A 19,020-nucleotide genomic window follows, 5' to 3' on the forward strand; every position below is an offset into this window, starting at 1 on the left:
CCCACTGCCTAAGAAAAGAGTTTAATCAGCACAGTATACAAAAAACCCTTCTTTTACAACCTGACCATAGATTACTTTTACAATCAGTAGTGTCCATCATCTCTGCCTTCCACACATGACCTCATACCTACCCTCTCCAATCTGCCCTTCATTTACATATCCAATAATCCTAAATATACCATATACTTTCATGCTTGCTCTCTAGTCCTGGTGATATTTCCTCTATTGAAAATAACTTTCTCCCTGTCCTAACCTATTTGACAAGTTACTTCGGATTTGTCTAAGCCCAGATCATTCCAGGAAATTAAATTGTGAGAACATCCAAGCAATGGTGTTCAGATTATTTAATTACTTAAAGACTAATTTATGATTTAAATATTTCAAACTACCAGGAAAAAAAAGTTAGACTAAAACACAGCCATCTAACTTCACTCCCTTACAAAGTGCAATTGAAACTACAGGAAAGGCATACATAAAAACCCAAAAGGACAAGGTCTGGAGTTTCTGGGTTGGGGAATGATTCCAGGATAGCAGCATGGAAGCTTCACCCTTCCCACATACCTTGCCCTATGTATCTCTTCCCATCTGACTGTTCCTGAGTTGTATCCTTTTGTAATAAACTGGTAATCTACTAAGTACGTAAAATGTTTCTCTGAGTTCTGTGAGTTGCTCTAGATTTTAATGGAACCCAAGCAGGGGGTTGTGGGAACCTCTAATCTACAGAATTGGCATTTGAAGGGGGTAAGGGGCAATCTTGTGGGGCTAAGCCCTGAACCTGTGTGATGTGATGTGTCAGAAGAGAGACACCCAGCTGGTGTTAGAGACTTGCTTGGTTTTGGTACCAATGGTTGGAATTGGTACCAGAATTGTACTCTTAAAACACGTATCTGTAGCCCTAGGTGGTTTGGCTCAGTGGATGGAGAATTGGCCTGGGGGCTGAAGGGTCCTGGGTTCGATTCCAGTCAAGGGCACATGCAGGGTTGTGAGCTTGATCCCCAGTGGGGTACATGAAGGAGGCAGCCAATCAATGATTCTCTCTCATCACTGATGTTTCTGTCTCTCCCTCTCCCTTCCTCTCTGAAATCAATAAAAATATATCTAAAACAAAAACATGTATCTGTAGAACTTTGTTAAAGATTACAAAGTGAAACAAGTTTTAGTCTTCAATTTCCAAATAGTTATAGCTTCAGTAAAATGGAATCCTAATATTATAAATATGATTCAATTATGTGAATATATTCCAAAATATTCATTTAACATATTGGACCTCTTACCTAAAATAGTCCAGTCCACTTTCATTGTTTGCAGACTGTTATTTGTAAATCTGCTACTAGCAAAGCTTTACTTGTAAGCTTGAAATAAATACTCACAGTACTTTCCTGATTATTTGCAGACATGCACAGAGTACCAAAAAATGTGAGTTGCCTAATGTACATGTTTCCACTAAGGTCGAACAAGGTGATGCACTGTCTTTTTTAAACAATTCTCAAACTGTAAACAAGTGTTCTTTTTGTGGTCTGCTTAGTGATGCTTTTGTTTTTTGCTCATTTTCTGTTTAAAATACTGCCCAAGAATAGTGCTGAAGTGCTGTTTAGTGATCACAGCAGTATTTTTAGTCACTGTTGCAATATTTTTCCATGATGACAAAAAACGAATTACAACACTCTTAGAGAAATAAACACTTCTCATTAATTTCCCCAAGTAATAATCTAGTCATGTTTTTCAAACTCACTCTTTCCGTTGTTGAAAAGTTCTATATAATAAAAGCGTAATATGCAAATTGACCAAAGGGCAGAATGACCATTAGGCGGGGGGCGGGGCTGGCGAGCAGGTGGCACCAGGCCAGCCAAGGCGCATGCCAGAGGGCAGAGGGAGGGGATGGTGATGGGGAGGGGGTGGTGGCGACTAGTGGCGGGGCGATTCAGGCAGGGCTGGCCACTCGCAGTCCCCAGATCAGCCTGACGGGGTCGCCTCCCACAGAGGGAGGCCAGACTGCGGCTTAGGCCCGCTCCCTGCAGGCCTAAGCCATCAGTTGGACACCCCCTGAGGGCTCCCGGACTGCAAGTAGGTGCAGGCTGGGCTGAGGGACCCCCCCACCCCACGCAAGTACACGAATTTTCATGTACCGGGCCTCTAGTTTGTTTTTAAAAGAAGAAAATGCGCCCTAGCCGGTTTGGCTCAATGGATAGAGTGTTGGCCTGTGGACTAAAGGATCCCAGGTTCGATTCCGGTCAAGAGCACATGCCTGGATTGCTGACTCGATCCCCAGTGGGGGTCATCCAGGAGGCAGCCAATCAATGATTCACTCTCATTACTGATGTTTCTCTCTCTCTCTCCCTCTCCCTTTCTCTCTGAAATAATAATAAAAAAAGCAAATGAAATTAGTTGCTTACCTTTTAACTCCTCATACATTCCTACATTTGTTTCAAGGGAAAGAGGAATGTCCAGGAAGACAAACAATCACATTCATCCAATCAAACTATATAGAATATTTTTGTTATGACTATGCAAAGGTATACATTTTAAAAATATATATGTATATATATTTTTAAATATATTTTATTGATTTTTCACAGAGAGGAAGGGAGAGGGATAGAGAGCTAGAAACATTGATGAGAGAGAAACATCGACCAGCTGCCTCCTGCACGCCCCCTACCGGGGATGTGCCCGCAACCAATGTACATGCCCTCGACCGGAATCGAACCTGGGACCTTCCAGTCCACAGACCGACGCTCTATCCACTGAGCCAAACCGGTTTCGGCTAAAAATATATATTTTTATTGATTTCAGAGAGGTAGAGAGAGGGAGAGAGATAGAAACATCAATGAGAATCATTGATCAGCTGCCTCCTGCATTACCCCTACTGGGGATCAAGCCTGCAACCAGGGGATGTGCCCTTAACTGGAATCGAACCTGGGACCCTTTAGTTCACAGGCCGATGCTCTATCCACTGAGCCAAACCAGCTAGGGCCAAAGGTATACATTCTAAAAGGTTGGTATTTGCCGAGCTGGTGTGGCTCAGTGGTTGAATATCTACCTATGAACCAGGAGGTCACAGTTTGATTCCCAGTCAGGGCACATGCCCAATTGCAGGCTCAATCCCCAGGAGGCAGCCGATCAGTGATTCTCTCTCATCATTGATGATTCTCTCTCTCTCCCCCTCTTCCTTCCTCTCTGAAATCAATAAAAATATTTTTTAAAGTTTTTTTTTTAAGCTTGGTATTTAAAAATACACTAAAAATACTACTTTGTGTGTTTTCTATTTAAATTATCATTTTAAAACTTAATATACAAGATCTTCCACTTCTAGCCATGATAAAGTATCAGGGACCCCTTTCATCCTCCCACCTTAAAAACTAAAATAATGGATAAAATCTGTGAAATGTTTTAAGACATCTGGCAACAGACAACGAAAAACAGTAATCTCTGAAAAGAGGAAACAAAAAAAAGTGTGCCCTGTGACTTCCCAGGAGTACTGCATGTACAGTTTCCATGACACAACGCTAGGAGGGGAAAACCAGAGTCTGCTTGAGAAGCCCAAGTTGAGCAGACAAATTTGGTTGTTTAGGGAAACTAAGGCAGCCAAAGTTCCTAGGGCAAAGTACCAGAGAAGAGAAAGTAGCATAAAGAGAGTCTGGAGCTCTGCAGAGGAACCCCTAAGTCTTCATCTGAGTATTGATCAGCATGTGTATGTAGGAAAACCCCCTCAGCCAGGGATAGAAACACCAGAAAAAAGCAGGTAGGACAATTAACCCAAGTTCACAGAGAAATGGTAAGAGTTCACAGCCAGAGTAGAGAAATCCTATAATAATGGGCAGTAGCTAAAATATTCTGAGTGGTACTGCCCCAGTAGTAAAGCCAAATTGTCTTGTACTGATTTGTTAGGTCTCCCCTAACAAAACTTAAAAAGCAAACTGGGGAGGGTTAAATTGTTTCTAAGAAACTCAACTATGTCCCAGAACAAAGCTCAAACATTTAAAAGAATACAAAAAGCAGCTCCAAACAACAAAATTCACAATGTCTGGTATCCAAACAAAAATCAGTAGGCATGCAAAATAACAACAACACAAACAAACAGGAAAATATGATTCATAAGGAGAAAAATCAGTTACTTGAAGTGAACTCAGAAATGACAAAGGTGTTAGGATTAGTAAGCAAGGATATAAAAACACCTGTTACATACAAAACATTGCTGAAAGAAATTAAGGAGACAAAATAAATGAAAAGAAAGCTTCTGTTCACAATTTTTATATTATATTATTACTACATTAATATTATTTAATGTCCATATACCTAAAGAGATTCAATGCAATCCCCATCAAAATTCCAATGGCTTTTTTTTTTTTTTTTGCAGAAATAAAAAACCTATCCTAAAACTTATATGGAATCTCAAGGGACCCCAAATAGCCAAAATAATTTTGAAAAAGAACAAAGTTGGAGGACTCACATTTTCTGATTTCAAAACATATTATAAAGCTATAGTAATCACAATAGTGTAGTACTGGCATAAAGGCAAATACATTGATAAAATAAAATAGAGACCAGAAATAAACCTTACATATATGGTCAAATGATCTTTGACAAGAATGCCAAAACCACTCAATTGGGAAAGGACAGTCTCATCAACTAGTGGTGCTGGGAAAACTGGATATCCACATGCAAAAGAATAAAGGTGCATCCTTTTCTTTTATACCTTATACAAATAACTCAAAATGGATTAAAGACCTGTCCAGCCAGTGTAGCTCAGTGGTTGAGCATTGGCCATGAACCAGGATCTTCAACATTTCTGTAGATATACTTTATATATATATATATATATATATATATATATATATATATATATACACACACACACACACACACACACACACACACACACACACACACACACACACATATACATACACATATATTTATTATTGATTTCAGAGAGGAAGGGAGAGAGAGATAGAAACATCAATGATGAGAGAGAATCATTGATCAGCTGCCTCCTACATGCCCCCCACTGGGATCGAGCTGGCAACCCGGGCATGTGCCCTTGACCAGAATCAAACCCGGGACCCTTCATCCCACAGGACAACGGTCTATCCACTGAGCCAAACCAGCTAGGGCTGTAAATATACTTTTAACGGCTCCTTTCCCCTACTGTTTCTGAAACTGGAAAGCTGCATATAGTGCACTTTTCCCTCTTTTACTTCCTCTCATTAAATGTCAAAATTAATCATGTTATGATTATTATCAGGTAGTGGTTCAGCCACAGCCATTTCCTGTCCCAGTTCCCGTTCACTATTCAAAATAAGGTCCAGTATATTTTCCTTCCTAGTGCTCTAAAACTACCTGTTCTAGGAAGCAGTTGGTTTTTCTTATCTGAAAACTCACCTATATATTTTGTGTCATTTTAGCAATTTGTATGAGACTAACAAGTTGGACTAAAAATGCAGCTTTCCTAAATGTTATTTAACATTTTCAACTTAAGTCATGATTCTGGTCATCAAGTGAATCACATTTATAAATTGAATGTATTTATGGTTCTGCGCTATCCTGAAGCATGGGACTTGTTCTTGCATTTTCAAGGACAGCCCCAATTTAAACATTCTGTCCTACTGTCACATCTGAAGTTTGGATTTGGAAAAGACAGTCAACATATATGCAAAGGGTATTTTGCAACATTGATTCTATGTGGCTACAGCCTAGGTAAAGGGGTTAAAGGAAGACAACAGTCATTTTAAGATTCTTCTTCTATTTAAAATAATCCCAAAATACATTCCACAAATTAAGTGCAAATGCCTCCAGTAGTATTAGTCTTCTTTAACAGCTTAGAATGAAATATCACAATAAGATAATGAAATAGTTGCTTAGATGGACGGGTTTGAAAATGAAGTTTTCCTTGCCCGGATAGCTCAGCTGGTTAGAGCATCGTCCTGATACACCAAGGTTGTGGGTTTGATCCTGAGTTAGGACACATATAAGAATCAACCAATGAATGCATAAATAAGTGGAACAGGTTGATCTCCCTCTTTCTCTCAAGTCAATAAATTAAGAAAAAAAGGAAATGGACGTTTTAATTGACACTGGGGAAAAGAAATATTATAGGTAAATCTTAAATAAAAATATAACACTGCACAATCTGTTGAGGTTTTCCTATAATTTTAGTATCTATGTATGTGATTCCAATTAGCAAAATTGGGTAGTAATCACTTTTCCCAGCCACATTTATATACAATTACGATTTAAATTAGGCCTTCACAAATAGTTTTGTGGGGTTTTTTTTAATTCCTCACCTGAAGATATGGTTTTATTGATTTAAGAAAGAGGGCAGAATGCCAAAATCACTCAATTGGAAAAGGACAGTCTCATCAACTAGTGGTGCTGGGAAAACTGAATATCCAACTGACCAGGTGGCTCAGTTGGTTGGAATGCACCAAAAGGTTGTGGGTTCAATTCCTGATCAGGGCACATACCTAGGTTATAGGTTTGATCTCGTCGGGGCATATATGGGAGGTAACCGATTGATGTTTCTCTCTCTCTTCCCCTCTCTCTAAAGAAATTCAATGAAAAAGCATATCCTCGGGTGCAAATGAAAAAAATAAAAATTTGCCCTGGCCTGTGTGGCTCGGTTGGGTGATATCCATGCACAGAAAGATTGCTGGTTTGATTTTCAGTCAGGGCACATGCCCGGGTTTCAGACTGGATCCCTGGTAGGGGGTGTGCAGGAGGCAGCCAATGGATGTTTCGCTTTCATATTGATGTTTCTCTCTCTCTAAAAATCCATTTTAAAATATTTAAGAAATTAAAATTTGAGAGGAAAAAAAAATGGACATGAGAAACATCTATTGGTTGCCTCCCATACATGCCCCAACCCCTAGGATCAAACCCACAACTTTTTGGTGCACTGGACCAACTGAGCCACCCAGCCAGGGCCACAAATAGTTTTCATACAAAGCCACAATTGCTTGCCATTCCTTCAACTATCCATATTCCTGTTCAGTTCTGTGTAAAATGCCCTCCTTTTCTACCAGTGGAAACTACCACGCACCCTTTAAGGCTCCGGTGATAGCTCCCTGCTAAACCCCAACACCTCCTCTTCTACTCTGTCTCTTAAAATTATTGGTTCATTCTTCTTTATTCAGGGCTTACTAATGTGCCAGTACTTTACATATTTTGTTTAATGCTCAATACTCCCCTTTGAAGTATTATCATCTCCACTTAACAGATAAGGAAACTGAAGCTAAAAAAGGTTTGGTATCATGTTTAGGGTCACAAAGCCAAATAGGAATTCAAATGCTGATCTGTCTCAACTTTAACTGCATTCTCTCTCCACAAAACCAGGCTTTACAGCACTTTCTTACAGTATATATCATCATCATTTGTTCAAATATCTATCTCTCCCACTAAACAAAATTCCTCAAAGACAGGGAAGGTGACTCTATCCTTATATCCCCAGCAACACTCAACAGTGCCTATTATACAATGATCTTAAAGTATTAATGAATATCTACAATACTCTTATTCAGTTTATGGTGTGCAGCATTATTTGCCACTAGTCTCCTTCTACCAAGTCTCTAAGAAGCCACGTTTACTGTGGTGGTAAAGCATCACCACCACGTAGGCTTGGTAAGCAGATTGCTTGGATGTGACTCACACCTCCACCAACTTATTAGCTGAGAAATCTTGAACAAGTAAGTTAATCTAAGTTTTGGTCAATTCATTTATAAAAAGGCAGTAATGCAGAACTTACAACATAGGATTATAGGATTAAGTGAGATAATATATAAGCAATCCAACTACTTTTTGATGCCCATTTTTTTGGCATGCCACCCTGAATTTTATTAGCCTCAGTCTAGTAAAGTTTTTTTTTATCACAACTTCTTTGCAATTTTGCATGAAATGGATTAGCCAAAAAGGTTCATGGTTTTAAAATTGCTTAAGCCCGTGGTCGGCAAACTGCGGCTCGCGAGCCACATGCAGCTCTTTGGCCCCGTGAGTGTGGCTCTTCCACCAAATACCACGGCCTGGGCGAGTCTATTTTGAAGAAGTGGCGTTAGAAGAAGTTTAAGTTTAAAAAATTTGGCTCTCAAAAGAAATTTCAATCGTTGTACTGTTGATATTTGGCTGTGTTGACTAATGAGTTTGCCGACCACTGGCTTAGGCCATCTACTTGACTTTAGGACTCTGTCCAGTGTCAGTTTGGACTCGTTTGCTCTTGGAGGCTTGACTATGCAGGAGTGCTGCCATTGTACACTATAGTTAATTTGCTTACCACATTTTTATGCCCTAGCAGAAAGTGGTGAAAACGAGAACACAGAGACTTCCACCTTACTAACACCTATCTTATACTATCTGATGCATGCTGACAGCTAACCTGTTTGGGAGGCAGGCTATTTCCCCAGCAAGAAATTTTCCTGTAACCAGCTTGTGTCTGGTCTCAGGCATGGCTCATTCTCCCCAAAACTCACATTCCTTCAGAATCGAGACATTGAGCCACTACAACTAACAGTGGATACCCATTTCCTTCTCTTAGCAACCCTTACTCCAAAAAGTTAGCGTTTCAAATGGTTATGCTATTTTAAGGCTCCCTACGCTAAAGTACATAGTTTCCAAATTCTCAGAATTCCCCCTTCCAACTTAAAAAAATGTTATGAGCAAGTCCAGTGTGGGAGAAAACAAATAAAAAAAAATACATAATCCATAAAAGCAAGAGCAAATACTAAGGCTATAAAGTATCAGAGGGGATGGGGGGGGGGGAGAAAAATCTCTAGACGTCTAGTGGGCTAAAGCTAAGCAAAAACTGTAAAATCAAAGTATCACAAGTAACCCCCCCAAATTTTTTTTCAAAGTAAGCAGGATATACCATTAACAAAAGGATCAAGTGTAAATTACAAAATATTTAATACATTCACAATGAATTTAAAAACTACTACTTGCTACGCAGACACTTAAATTAATAAATTGTTCCACATTCTGTACTTCCCTACTCAGTATACGTTGATATAAAGCAGTTCCTTTTTTTTTTTTCTTGCCAGGCTAAAAATAAAATGGGTGATAGGTCAGTGGCAGAATGAACCCCGAAACGATACAGGAGGTTCTGAGTTGGAAAAGCCACGACCTGCCCGGACAATAGCAGAACACTGACTGTCAGCAGCAGGCAGGTAAGAAGAAGAAAAGATGAAGACGCGGATGGACCGCCGAACCGTTCGTTTCCCGGCAGGAAACATCCCCGAAGGCCGGTGCGAAGCACTCCGGCACCGCTCGGTAGAGAGTGCTGGCATCACAAAACCAAACTGTTGCCTGCTCAGTGGGCGCAGGGCAGCGACCCCCCCTCCAGCCCGCTCCCAGCGCGCGCGGAGTCGCCCCCTCCTCCCACGCCCGCTCTCCGGCCGCTAGCTGGCCCCCGCCGGCCCGCCCGGGCTCGGCCACCCGGCGCCCCTGCACGCCCTCCAGGACCCGACGCAGCCCCAGCACCGCGCCAGGGGAGGGACTCAAAGGAGACAGGCCGCGGGAGGGAGGAAAGGCGGCGCTGGGCTCCGGCCCCATCAAGGATCAAAGACGGCGATGGCTCGGGAGGCGGGCGGCTGAGCCTCTACCACTCGCCCAAAGATGGCACGAGACCGCGGTTGGCCCTGGCGCGCAGGTGCCGGCGGCCGCTGGGGAAGTCAACGGAGGTAGAGGGCGACGCGTTGGCCCGGGAGCCCCCGCCTCCATCCCGCCCGCTGCTCGCCTCGCCGGTTCTGCTCCATCCTCGGGATTCGGTCGGAACCCAACGACCTACACACGGTGCCTGCCCAAACGCGAAGGTGATGCCCGATCTCACCTTAGGAGCGGGCGCCACGCCGCTAGGAGGCAGCTGGGGTGCAGGGAGACACCGAGGCGAGCACCGCCGCCACCGCGAGAGACCGAGGGCTCACAAGGAGGCTGCCGGCGGGCGCGCTGCCTCCACAGCCTTCGCCCCACCCCCTTTCCCCGCAGGATTGTGCGCCGGAGCTTGCAGTCTCCGCGCGCTGGCGGGGAGGGCGACGGGAGGGGCGGAGCGCCCCCGCGGGGGCGTATCCGAGCGCTGGTTAGTTTGATTGGCATCTACCTGTCCAATGGGACTACGAACACTCCGAGCTGCACTTTGACTGACTTTTCTTCTATCCAGTAGTAATGGAGAGGCGGGGCAAGTGGGTGTGTTTCTTAATTGCCGCCCTTCTGGCAAACCGGAACAGAAGGAAAGATCGGTTGGTTTGCACTGGCGGCCAAATGGTCCAATTACCGCAGGCAAAGGGGCCGCTGAACGCAGATTGGCGTCCTCTCTACCTATAGGGAGCCCCAGGGGCGGTGAGAGCCGGCCCCGGATGTGGGCGCGGCCCCGCGCTAGAAGTGAGAAAGCCTCTACCGCGGTCGTTTGGAGAGCGGAACTGGGATCTTTTTCTTGATTATCATGTGACGGGTTCTGGATTTAATGGGGGGAAAAGTGTGGAATAGGCCAAGGATCCAAACTGGCGAATTCCCTGATCTTCCCGTCCCTCCTCGGTCTCCGGCTAGCGGCGCAGCCAGGTGAGTCTGGGGCTCCGACGCGCTGACGTCCTGCACGGGCCTCCAGATGCCTGCGTGGGCTGTGCCTCCGTCCCATACCCCCACCGTCTCCCCTTCACACTCCCAACCCCAAACACATATAAATCTGCTTGGCACCAGGCTTCTGTGTGCATTGTGGATCCTGTCTTGCAAGAACCGCGTTCAACTCCATAATGGACTTGGGCCACAGCAAAATGGGGGTGGGTTGGGGGAGAGTCTGGATGGGGCCCCACGGGCTGTGACCCCCCGCCCTTGGAAGACAGAGGACAGGGGTAATTTAGGAACGTCCTGCAGTTTTAGGGACAAGGAGGCGCGAAAAGCAGATAAGTTGGTAAGCAGACCGCTGTTCCTTTGAAGGATGGTTCAGTTGGCCAAGGCTGTAAGCAGCAAGGCCTTTCGAAAGCGACTCATTATTTAGAAGAGTTCTGTGTTGTGGGCTCATTAAGCAAAACTGCCTTTGGCATAAGGCAAATCCACTTGGAAGAGTAATGGCAGTAGCGAGAGAAGGAAAATGGGGGCGGTGTGGGGAGCACCATGGACAACAAATGAGACCACACACAACTGACACCGAGACACGAGCGGTGGGCAGGGCTCTTTATTTTTCCACTGGGGAGCAACACAAAGTTTTAATAGATAAGGAAGCATATGAACTAGTAATACTTAACTCTCTTCCAGGTACCAGAAATACCTACCTCAAATGGTAAATATTTAAGTTGAGCAAATTTTTGTTTTGGAATATGCAGACCCCTCCCCTTGAGGAGAAAGAAGAGTAATAGGATACAAATACGACTGCCTAAATTAATGATTAATAAATTAATAAAATTGGGGTCGTATTAATCATTGTAGCTCAGCAAACACAATCCTTCAAGCGTCATTTAAATATCAGCAGAGTGCTTCCCGGTTGAGGGCATTTTAGTCCAAGTACATACAGAACTTTGTTGCCTCCCACATTATAAAACTTGCAGCCACAAGACTTTGCATCCTTTCCACCTTCCGTCTTAAAGTACATGTATTGAGTGCAGGTTCCCTTCTTATGACTAGTTGCTACTCAGTCCTATATGAAAAAAAAAACAAAAAAAAAGGAAGCTTGACTCATCTGATGGAAAAGTTACATATAACATGGACTTTTGAAAGGTTCACAAAATGGCCAGATAGATTAGAGATCGGATTGAGCAAACTTAATAGACTCCATCCATAGTTATCAGTCAATACATAGCCCTCCACCTTTTCATCCAAGTTCAGTCCCACATCCCACTGTGACATCCTTTGGCCAGGAAAGGAGACCAGCACAGAAGAGAAAAAGCATCTGCTTTTCATACTGCAGTATGAAGCACCTGCCAGCTAAACAAACAAGTTGAGTGCATGCAGATGGGTATAGGGAGGCCAAGGGCAATTAGGTGACTCATAAGTACTACTGAGATAAAACCCACTGTTTAAAGTAGTAGAGATACAGCAGAAAACATCAAAGTTCTAAAATACAATTTACTAAACACACTAGTCTAGGGCGTTTGATTCATCTAGCCAGTTTCTTCACCTTTTCCTTGTTTCTTTTTCTGCATTTTTACTCTTACCACCCATGCTATTGTTACCATCACAACCACCATCTGATCTTTTCCTCTTTCCATCAGGTATCTGTCCTCTCTCATCTTCAATCTATCACTCCCCAGTGGGTTATATCCCTGAGTTCATACTCATACTTAGATTTCTCCTTTACTGAAAATTTCTTCTTGAATCTCAGTTTCATATGTCTTACCTTTCATCTTCTCCAAATGTTTCAAGGGGAAGTAAAATGTTGTCAGCTAGTATTATCTTCTGTTGACTCTTCATCCACTGCATGTAGTCTGTCTTCTGACTTCCCATTCTACTTACCTTTTTTCCAAATGGTCACAAGACTGATATAAAAAACTCAAATATGTATAGAGCATACTGTAAACCTATGTGAAGATTAAATAAATACTTAGATCTAAGTATTATAGATTAATGGCCTCCCAATCAAAATTCTAAGCTTTTAAGAATTAGTGAAAAAGTGAAAGGACTAAAAATAGTAGTAAGTACTCTGGAAAAGAAAACAGTGAGTAGGTACTAGGCCTTCCAGATATTAGAATGTATCCTAGAACATATCCACTAACAGTCATAGTACTAGTGCAAAACAAATATAGAACAGTAAGACAGAATAGGGATGTAAGAAACAGCCCCAATTGTTGAATAATTTATCATCTAATAATTACGAAATGTCAAATTTTAAGTGATTGTTATTGAAAAGTAGTGAAAAAGTATCATCTATATCCCAAAGCAAAAAAAAAAAAAATTAGACTAAAATAGGTATTTATAAGAATTTAAATGAGAACGTTTAACTTAAAAATATAAAACCTATAAACTGTGTAAAAATAGTTTTATCTATGTGTTCTATATTATTTAGCCCAATGATGTATTTATAATCTTAATTATACTTAATGTCTTAATTTGTATTAACCATACCCTCCTTACTCTTCTCTTAGCTTGATATCATCTCCTTTTTTTTCACTGCTTTGATTTTGGATGATTTTTCTTAGTACTCCTTGAAATTGAATGAAAATTTGTAGGTGTGCAAATGTTAAGAACAAGTTAAGAACATCCCTAAGGTATAGGAATCATGTCATGAGTGCCTGGACTTGAGTGATAGCAATGAAAAGCAACAGACTGTTCTTGAGACATATTGAATAGCTTATATCCAGGGGGTATACTAAATATTTTATTGTATTTTCTCATGGGCTAAAAGGAATATATAATGCTGTCAAAGATAGCTACAAATTTTATAGGTTTTGAAAGGAAGAATGATAGAATGTTTTCAAAATTAGGAAATCTGTGAGTGGGAAAGATCCAGCTTTGTTCACCAGAATTGGAAGTGATTTTTTTTTTTCTGGTATCAAAACCATCTTGACTTTCTTTCCTTCTCTTAGGGTGTATTTCCCATTTTTCGACGCTGCAACAGCCTCTTTAAAGTGTTTAAATGAGAATGTCCTTGGCTCAGAGAGTACTGCTCACCTGGCTTTTCACATTACTCTTCTTGATCATGTTGGTGTTGAAACTGGATGAGAAGGCACCTTGGAACTGGTTCCTTATATTTATTCCAGTCTGGATATTTGATACTATTCTTCTGGTTATGCTGATTGTGAAAATGGCTGGGCGATGTAAGTCGGGCTTTGACCCTCGACATGGATCACACAATATTAAAAAAAAAACCTGGTACCTCATTGCAATGTTACTTAAATTAGCCTTCTGCCTTGCACTCTGTGCTAAACTGGAACAGTTTACTACCATGAATCTGTCCTATGTCTTCATTCCTTTGTGGACCTTACTGGCTGGGGCTTTAATAGAGCTTGGCTATAACGTCTTTTTTGTGAGAGACTGACTTCTAAGGACATCGTCTTATTGCTGTTCAACAAGCTGTCATTAAAGCGTTCTGAATCTTTGCAAGCTTGAAGAATACCGAGGAAAATACCAAATGTAGTTTTATACTGCTTCCATAAAATAGTCTTGGTGAATCATGGACTTCCAGTCAATCCAAAGCTTAATTATTCAATATTTGAGTTATTAATATCTTTATTATCCCTATTTAAATAAAGTTTGTTTTGGACCTTATATTTCTACTTGACTTTTAAATCTGTTGTAGGGATGGATCAATATTCAAACTAAGTAAATACAAGCCTTCTAACCTATATATTTGGGGAGAAGTTTAATATATCATGGCCCCATTACAACCAATGTAATGGTCATTTGTGCCTCTAAAAAATAATGAAGGGAAAAAAATTAGTTACTGAAATAATTAGAGGGTGTTACTTCATGTTTCCATTAGAAAGAATCTGAGAGTTTGACAGATTTTTGTCTAGGCAAAGTACTTTGTTACCTCTACCTTCTGTTTAGGACTGAAGCAGAAACTTGCCAGACAGGAGGAATTTGTAGTTCAGTAAAAACTATACATGCATGTATTATCTAAATGTAATCTCTCACTGGGAAAAGGAAAAGAACGGATAGCCTACATGCAAACAGTCAGTTGGTCCAGGGTCAGCAAAATTTTTCTGTAAAGGGTTATATATTAAATACTTTAAGCTTTCCGTTGCAACTACTCAACTAAGGTTTTATGTCGAGAAAGCAGCCACAGACCATGGCTATAAATTTCATATAATTTCCACATTTGACAAAATATTCTTTTTTGTTTCTACCATTTAAAACTCACAGTCCATACCAAAAAAAAAAAAAAAAAAAGATGGCCCGTGGGCATTATTTGCTGACCTCTGAACTAGGTCATAAAACAAAAGTAGAAGATCTATATGATAGCTGAAAGGAAAGGTAGAAGAGATCTCTGAGGAAATTGGGTAAGAATTGTATGTAAAAGCAACATCATAAGTGTTTTCTTGTTTAATTTGGTATACTGCCACACTGAACAACTTAAAGCAGCATAATAAGTTATCAATGAGTGCCTCTCCAGTTCTGACACCAATTCAGGTTTGTGTTTTCCCCCCCACCACCAAGGAACTAATTCTGACACTACCTGGAGATGGCATCACATTTACAGATTAAGGGTTCAGTCCCAGAAGACTAATCCTCAAACTTCAGAGGCCAGCCCTGGCCCATGTGGCTCAGTTGGGTTGGAGCATTCTGTCATACACCACAAGTTTGGATTCCCAGTCAGCACACATACCCAGGTTGTGGGTTCAATCCCCAGTCAGGATGCATGCAGGAGGCAATGTTTCTATCTCATTGATGTTTCTCTCCCTCTCCCCTCCTCTCTAGAATCAATAAAACAAAACCAAAAATAACCAGAAGCCAATCCAACATCCAGGTTGTGCTTCTGACAGGCTATCCTAGTAATTGGAGGTGCCCATGACCCCTTCCTAAAGTTAATTTGCTTATGCAGTTCACAGAACTAAGAGAAACATTTGACTAACTAGATTACTAGTTTATTATAAAAGGTTATAGCTCAGGAACAGCCACATGGGAGAGATGCATGGGGCAAGGTATAGGGAAGGGGCACAGCTTGCCTGCTCTCTAGGTGATCACTCTTCCTCCATCTGTTCACCAACTTGGAAGCTCTCTAAATCTGGTCCTTTGGGGATTTTATGAAGGCTTGATAACAGTCATTAGTTACATCATTGGCCATTGGTTACTGAACCCAATCTCCAAACCCTCTACCCTGGGGAGGTGATGGGAGTACTGAAAAGTTACAACCATTTAATCACAGGGTTGGTTCCCTGGCAACCAGCCCCCATCCTTAGGTTACCTAGGAGTTTTCCAAGTCACCTCATTTACTCAAAAGACATTTTTATCACACTTATCACTAGGAAATTCCAGTGGTTTAAATTCCTGTGCCAGGAATGGGAATGAAGACCAGATATATATTTTTAAATGTTTTTTATTAATTTTTTAGAGAGAGAGAGGGAGAGGGATAGAAGCATTGATGAGAACCATCATCCATTGGATGCATCTTGCACGCCCCCTACTGGGGATTCAGCCCTGACCAGGAATCGAACCTTGATGTCTTGGTTCCTGGGTTGACATTCAGCCACTGAGCCACACCGGCTGGACCAGCTATATTTCTTATTAGAAATCACAAGTTCACAGCCTTAGTAATTAAGTACTGAAAGACATAAAAGATAGATATTGCCCAGCCGGTGTTGCTCAGTGGTTGAGTATCAACTCAGGAGGTCAGTTAGTTCCTGGTCAGGGCACATGCCCAGTTTTCCGGCTCAGTCCCAGTTGGGGGCAAGCAGGAGGCAGCTGATCAATGGATTCTCTTTCATCACTGATGTTTCTCTTTCTCCCTCTCCCTTCATCTCTGAAATCAATAACTATTTTTTTTTTTGAAATTATGCTCACAGATGGAAAAAGCAAAACTAATGAAATAATACATAAACAATTAGTATTGCAGAAAAATTCCTTAATACATTTTTTAGTTAGAGGATACCTCCTATATAACACAGAGATGTTTACTAGTATTAACAGTGTTTATAAAAATAATATTCTGCCTTAAGAAAAAAAACTTGCCCTGGCCGGTGTGGCTCAGTGGATAGAGCGTCGGCCTGCGGACTGAAGGGTCCCAGGTTCGATTCCCGGTCAAGGGCATGTACCTTGGTTGCGGGCACATCCCCAGTGGGGGGCGTGCAGGAGGCAGCTGATCGATGTTTCTCTCTCATCGATGTTTCTAGCTCTCTGTCCCTCTCCCTTCCTCTCTGTAGAAGTCAATAAAATATATTAAAAAATAATAATAATAAAATAAAAATAAAAGAAAAACTTGAAAAATGAAAGATTCTTAGTGAAGCCATTATTTAGCAGGTCAGCATGGAACAGAAATAATTTAATCTGGTCTGGGCAAAATATTTGTCCAAAATTCTAAGTAAAAGCAACTTGTAAACAAATAACTTGTTACAAGTCTTGAAATTATGAAAACTAGAAAATAGCAAATGGAGAGATAGATATTTAGTAAATAGAGATCTAAAGCTTTCTATAGTTATTTATCTTACAAATCAAAGTCCTTTTATTATTACAAAACAAGACACAAATTACCAAAGGAGTTTCCTGCCTTGGCCCGTGTGGCTCGGTTGGTCGTCCCATACACCAAAAGGTAGCAGGTTCAGTTCCTGGTCAGGGCACATACCCAGGTTGCAGTCAGGGTGTGTGCAGGAGGCAAGAGATCAATGTTTCTCCCTCCCTTCCTCTCTCTAAAGAACAAAAATAAAAAAAGAAAACACTCTTCTTCAAAGTATTATTGTTATCCCTATAATTCATGACATAGACAGTAAAGGTACACAAGAATTATAGAATGTTAGAACCAAGAAGAAAAAAACACACATTATAATGATGAAAAAACTAAAGATAAATGCAATCAGCCCATGGTCCTTGATAAAGGGAGACATTCAACTCCAAATGCTGTTTCCACAAATAGGTTTCAAATGCTAAAGATAACACTTGATTAAAATCTTTTATGACCTGCCCTAACTGGTTTGGCTCAGTGGATAGAGCATCGGCCTGCAGACTCAAGGGTCCCAGGTTCGATTCTGGTCAAGAGCATGTACCTTGGTTGCGGGCACATCCCCAGTGGGGGTTGTGCAGGAGGTAGCTGATAGATGTTTCTAACTCTCTATCCCTCTCCCGTCCTCTCTGTAAAAAATCAATTATATTAAAAAAAAAAAAGGTACCTACCTACTAGTAACCCTAACTGTTTTATTCTCATTTTGCTTGTTCTGTATTCAAATCAGCTAAATCAGTGGTCAGCAAACTCATTAGTCAACACAGCCAAATATCAACAGTACAACAATTGAAATTTCTTTTGAGAGCCAAATTTTTTCAACTTCAACTTCTTCTAACGCCAATTCTTCAAAATAGACTCGCCCAGGCCGTGGTATTTTGTGGAAGAGCCACACTCAAGGGGCCAAAGAGCCGCATGTGGCTCGCGAGCCGCAGTTTGCTGACCACAGAGCTAAATCATACTGGTAATCTTATACCACAAAGCAAATTATCACTATCATCTACTCAAACAAATTTGTAATGCACTTATACCAGGAAAAGGCAGTCTGTAGCAAGACATGATTTTGTATTTCCAGCTCTGGGCAAATAATGCAGTAGGAAGAAGTTTGTTTTTAATGTATACCTACCTCCACCATACCCTTGAGGAAACTTTTTCTTCCCAGATGCCCAAAATCTGAGAGAACAAATTTGTTATTTCCAGGATCATTTGTAGTGTTTATGATATGCCAAGCAATGAATTGGCTAAGTAAGCATTTGGCATGTTCTGTCATTTAATTTTCACCACCTATTAACAGAGTAAGTATTACCCCCACTTTACATGCAGACTAAGTGAAGTAATTTCTCAACATTATACAAGTGTATCATTACCCTTAAATGACCCACAGCTGTACTGCTACAAATGTCCTCAGCATAATATCCCAGTAAAACAGTTTTACAGAAGTTTGCTTGTGAAAATGTGCCACCTTTATATTCTTGTTCCACTACTGCAACAGAATAGATACTGTAGACTAAAACAACTACTGCATGTTATCTTGCTTCAATATTTCCAACTTCTGTTCGCTTATATCAGTATGGTGAACCACACAAGCTTATTCAGAATACCTGTTAACCAGATTTTATCTTGCCAAGTAAAACTCAGGAATAGTTAAATTCTTCTTCAGGTTATGAAATATTAAGGTGCTTCTTACATATTTGCCATTTAGTCATTTTAGATATAAATTTAAACCTTAATTTGTAATAATTTTCAGTGTTATCTCTAGTTGAAGGAAACAAAAGTTGGGTAAATTTTATAAGCTTAATTATCAATACAATTATTTACTATCTCCACTCTGCCCACTAGGACTAGATAGCAAATAGCTATCTTCTTAAACTTTACCTATAAGTATGCAGTAAGTACAAAATAGAAATTTAGTTTCTTTATAGTATCTGCTGATCAAATTTTCTCCACTTTTCCTTCTGTTG

The 19,020-nt window shown here is 40.9% G+C and overlaps 2 protein-coding genes across 2 annotated transcripts in view; one reads left to right on the forward strand and one right to left on the reverse strand.

Annotated features, from left to right (window-relative positions):
• The window catches only part of PHTF2 (putative homeodomain transcription factor 2), a 95,225-nt gene extending 85,275 nt beyond the window's left edge, over positions 1-9,950 (reverse strand). Inside the window, exon 1 of the mRNA XM_079785396.1 lies at positions 9,812-9,950. The gene's annotated coding sequence lies outside the window, so the exon portion shown is untranslated. The remainder of the gene's footprint in view (positions 1-9,811) is intronic.
• Positions 9,951-10,347: 397 nt separating this feature from the next.
• On the forward strand, positions 10,348-16,533 carry TMEM60 (transmembrane protein 60). The gene is made up of 2 exons (XM_079785521.1): positions 10,348-10,536; positions 13,494-16,533. Exon 2 carries the CDS (start codon positions 13,544-13,546, stop codon positions 13,943-13,945), a length of 402 nt encoding a protein of 133 aa, XP_079641647.1. The 5' UTR covers positions 10,348-10,536; positions 13,494-13,543; the 3' UTR covers positions 13,946-16,533.
• Positions 16,534-19,020: the final 2,487 nt, after the last annotated feature.

The sequence above is a fragment of the Cnephaeus nilssonii genome (genome assembly GCF_951640355.1).
Source record: "Cnephaeus nilssonii genome assembly, chromosome: 12".
In the NCBI taxonomy this organism is placed as follows: domain Eukaryota; kingdom Metazoa; phylum Chordata; class Mammalia; order Chiroptera; family Vespertilionidae; genus Cnephaeus; species Cnephaeus nilssonii.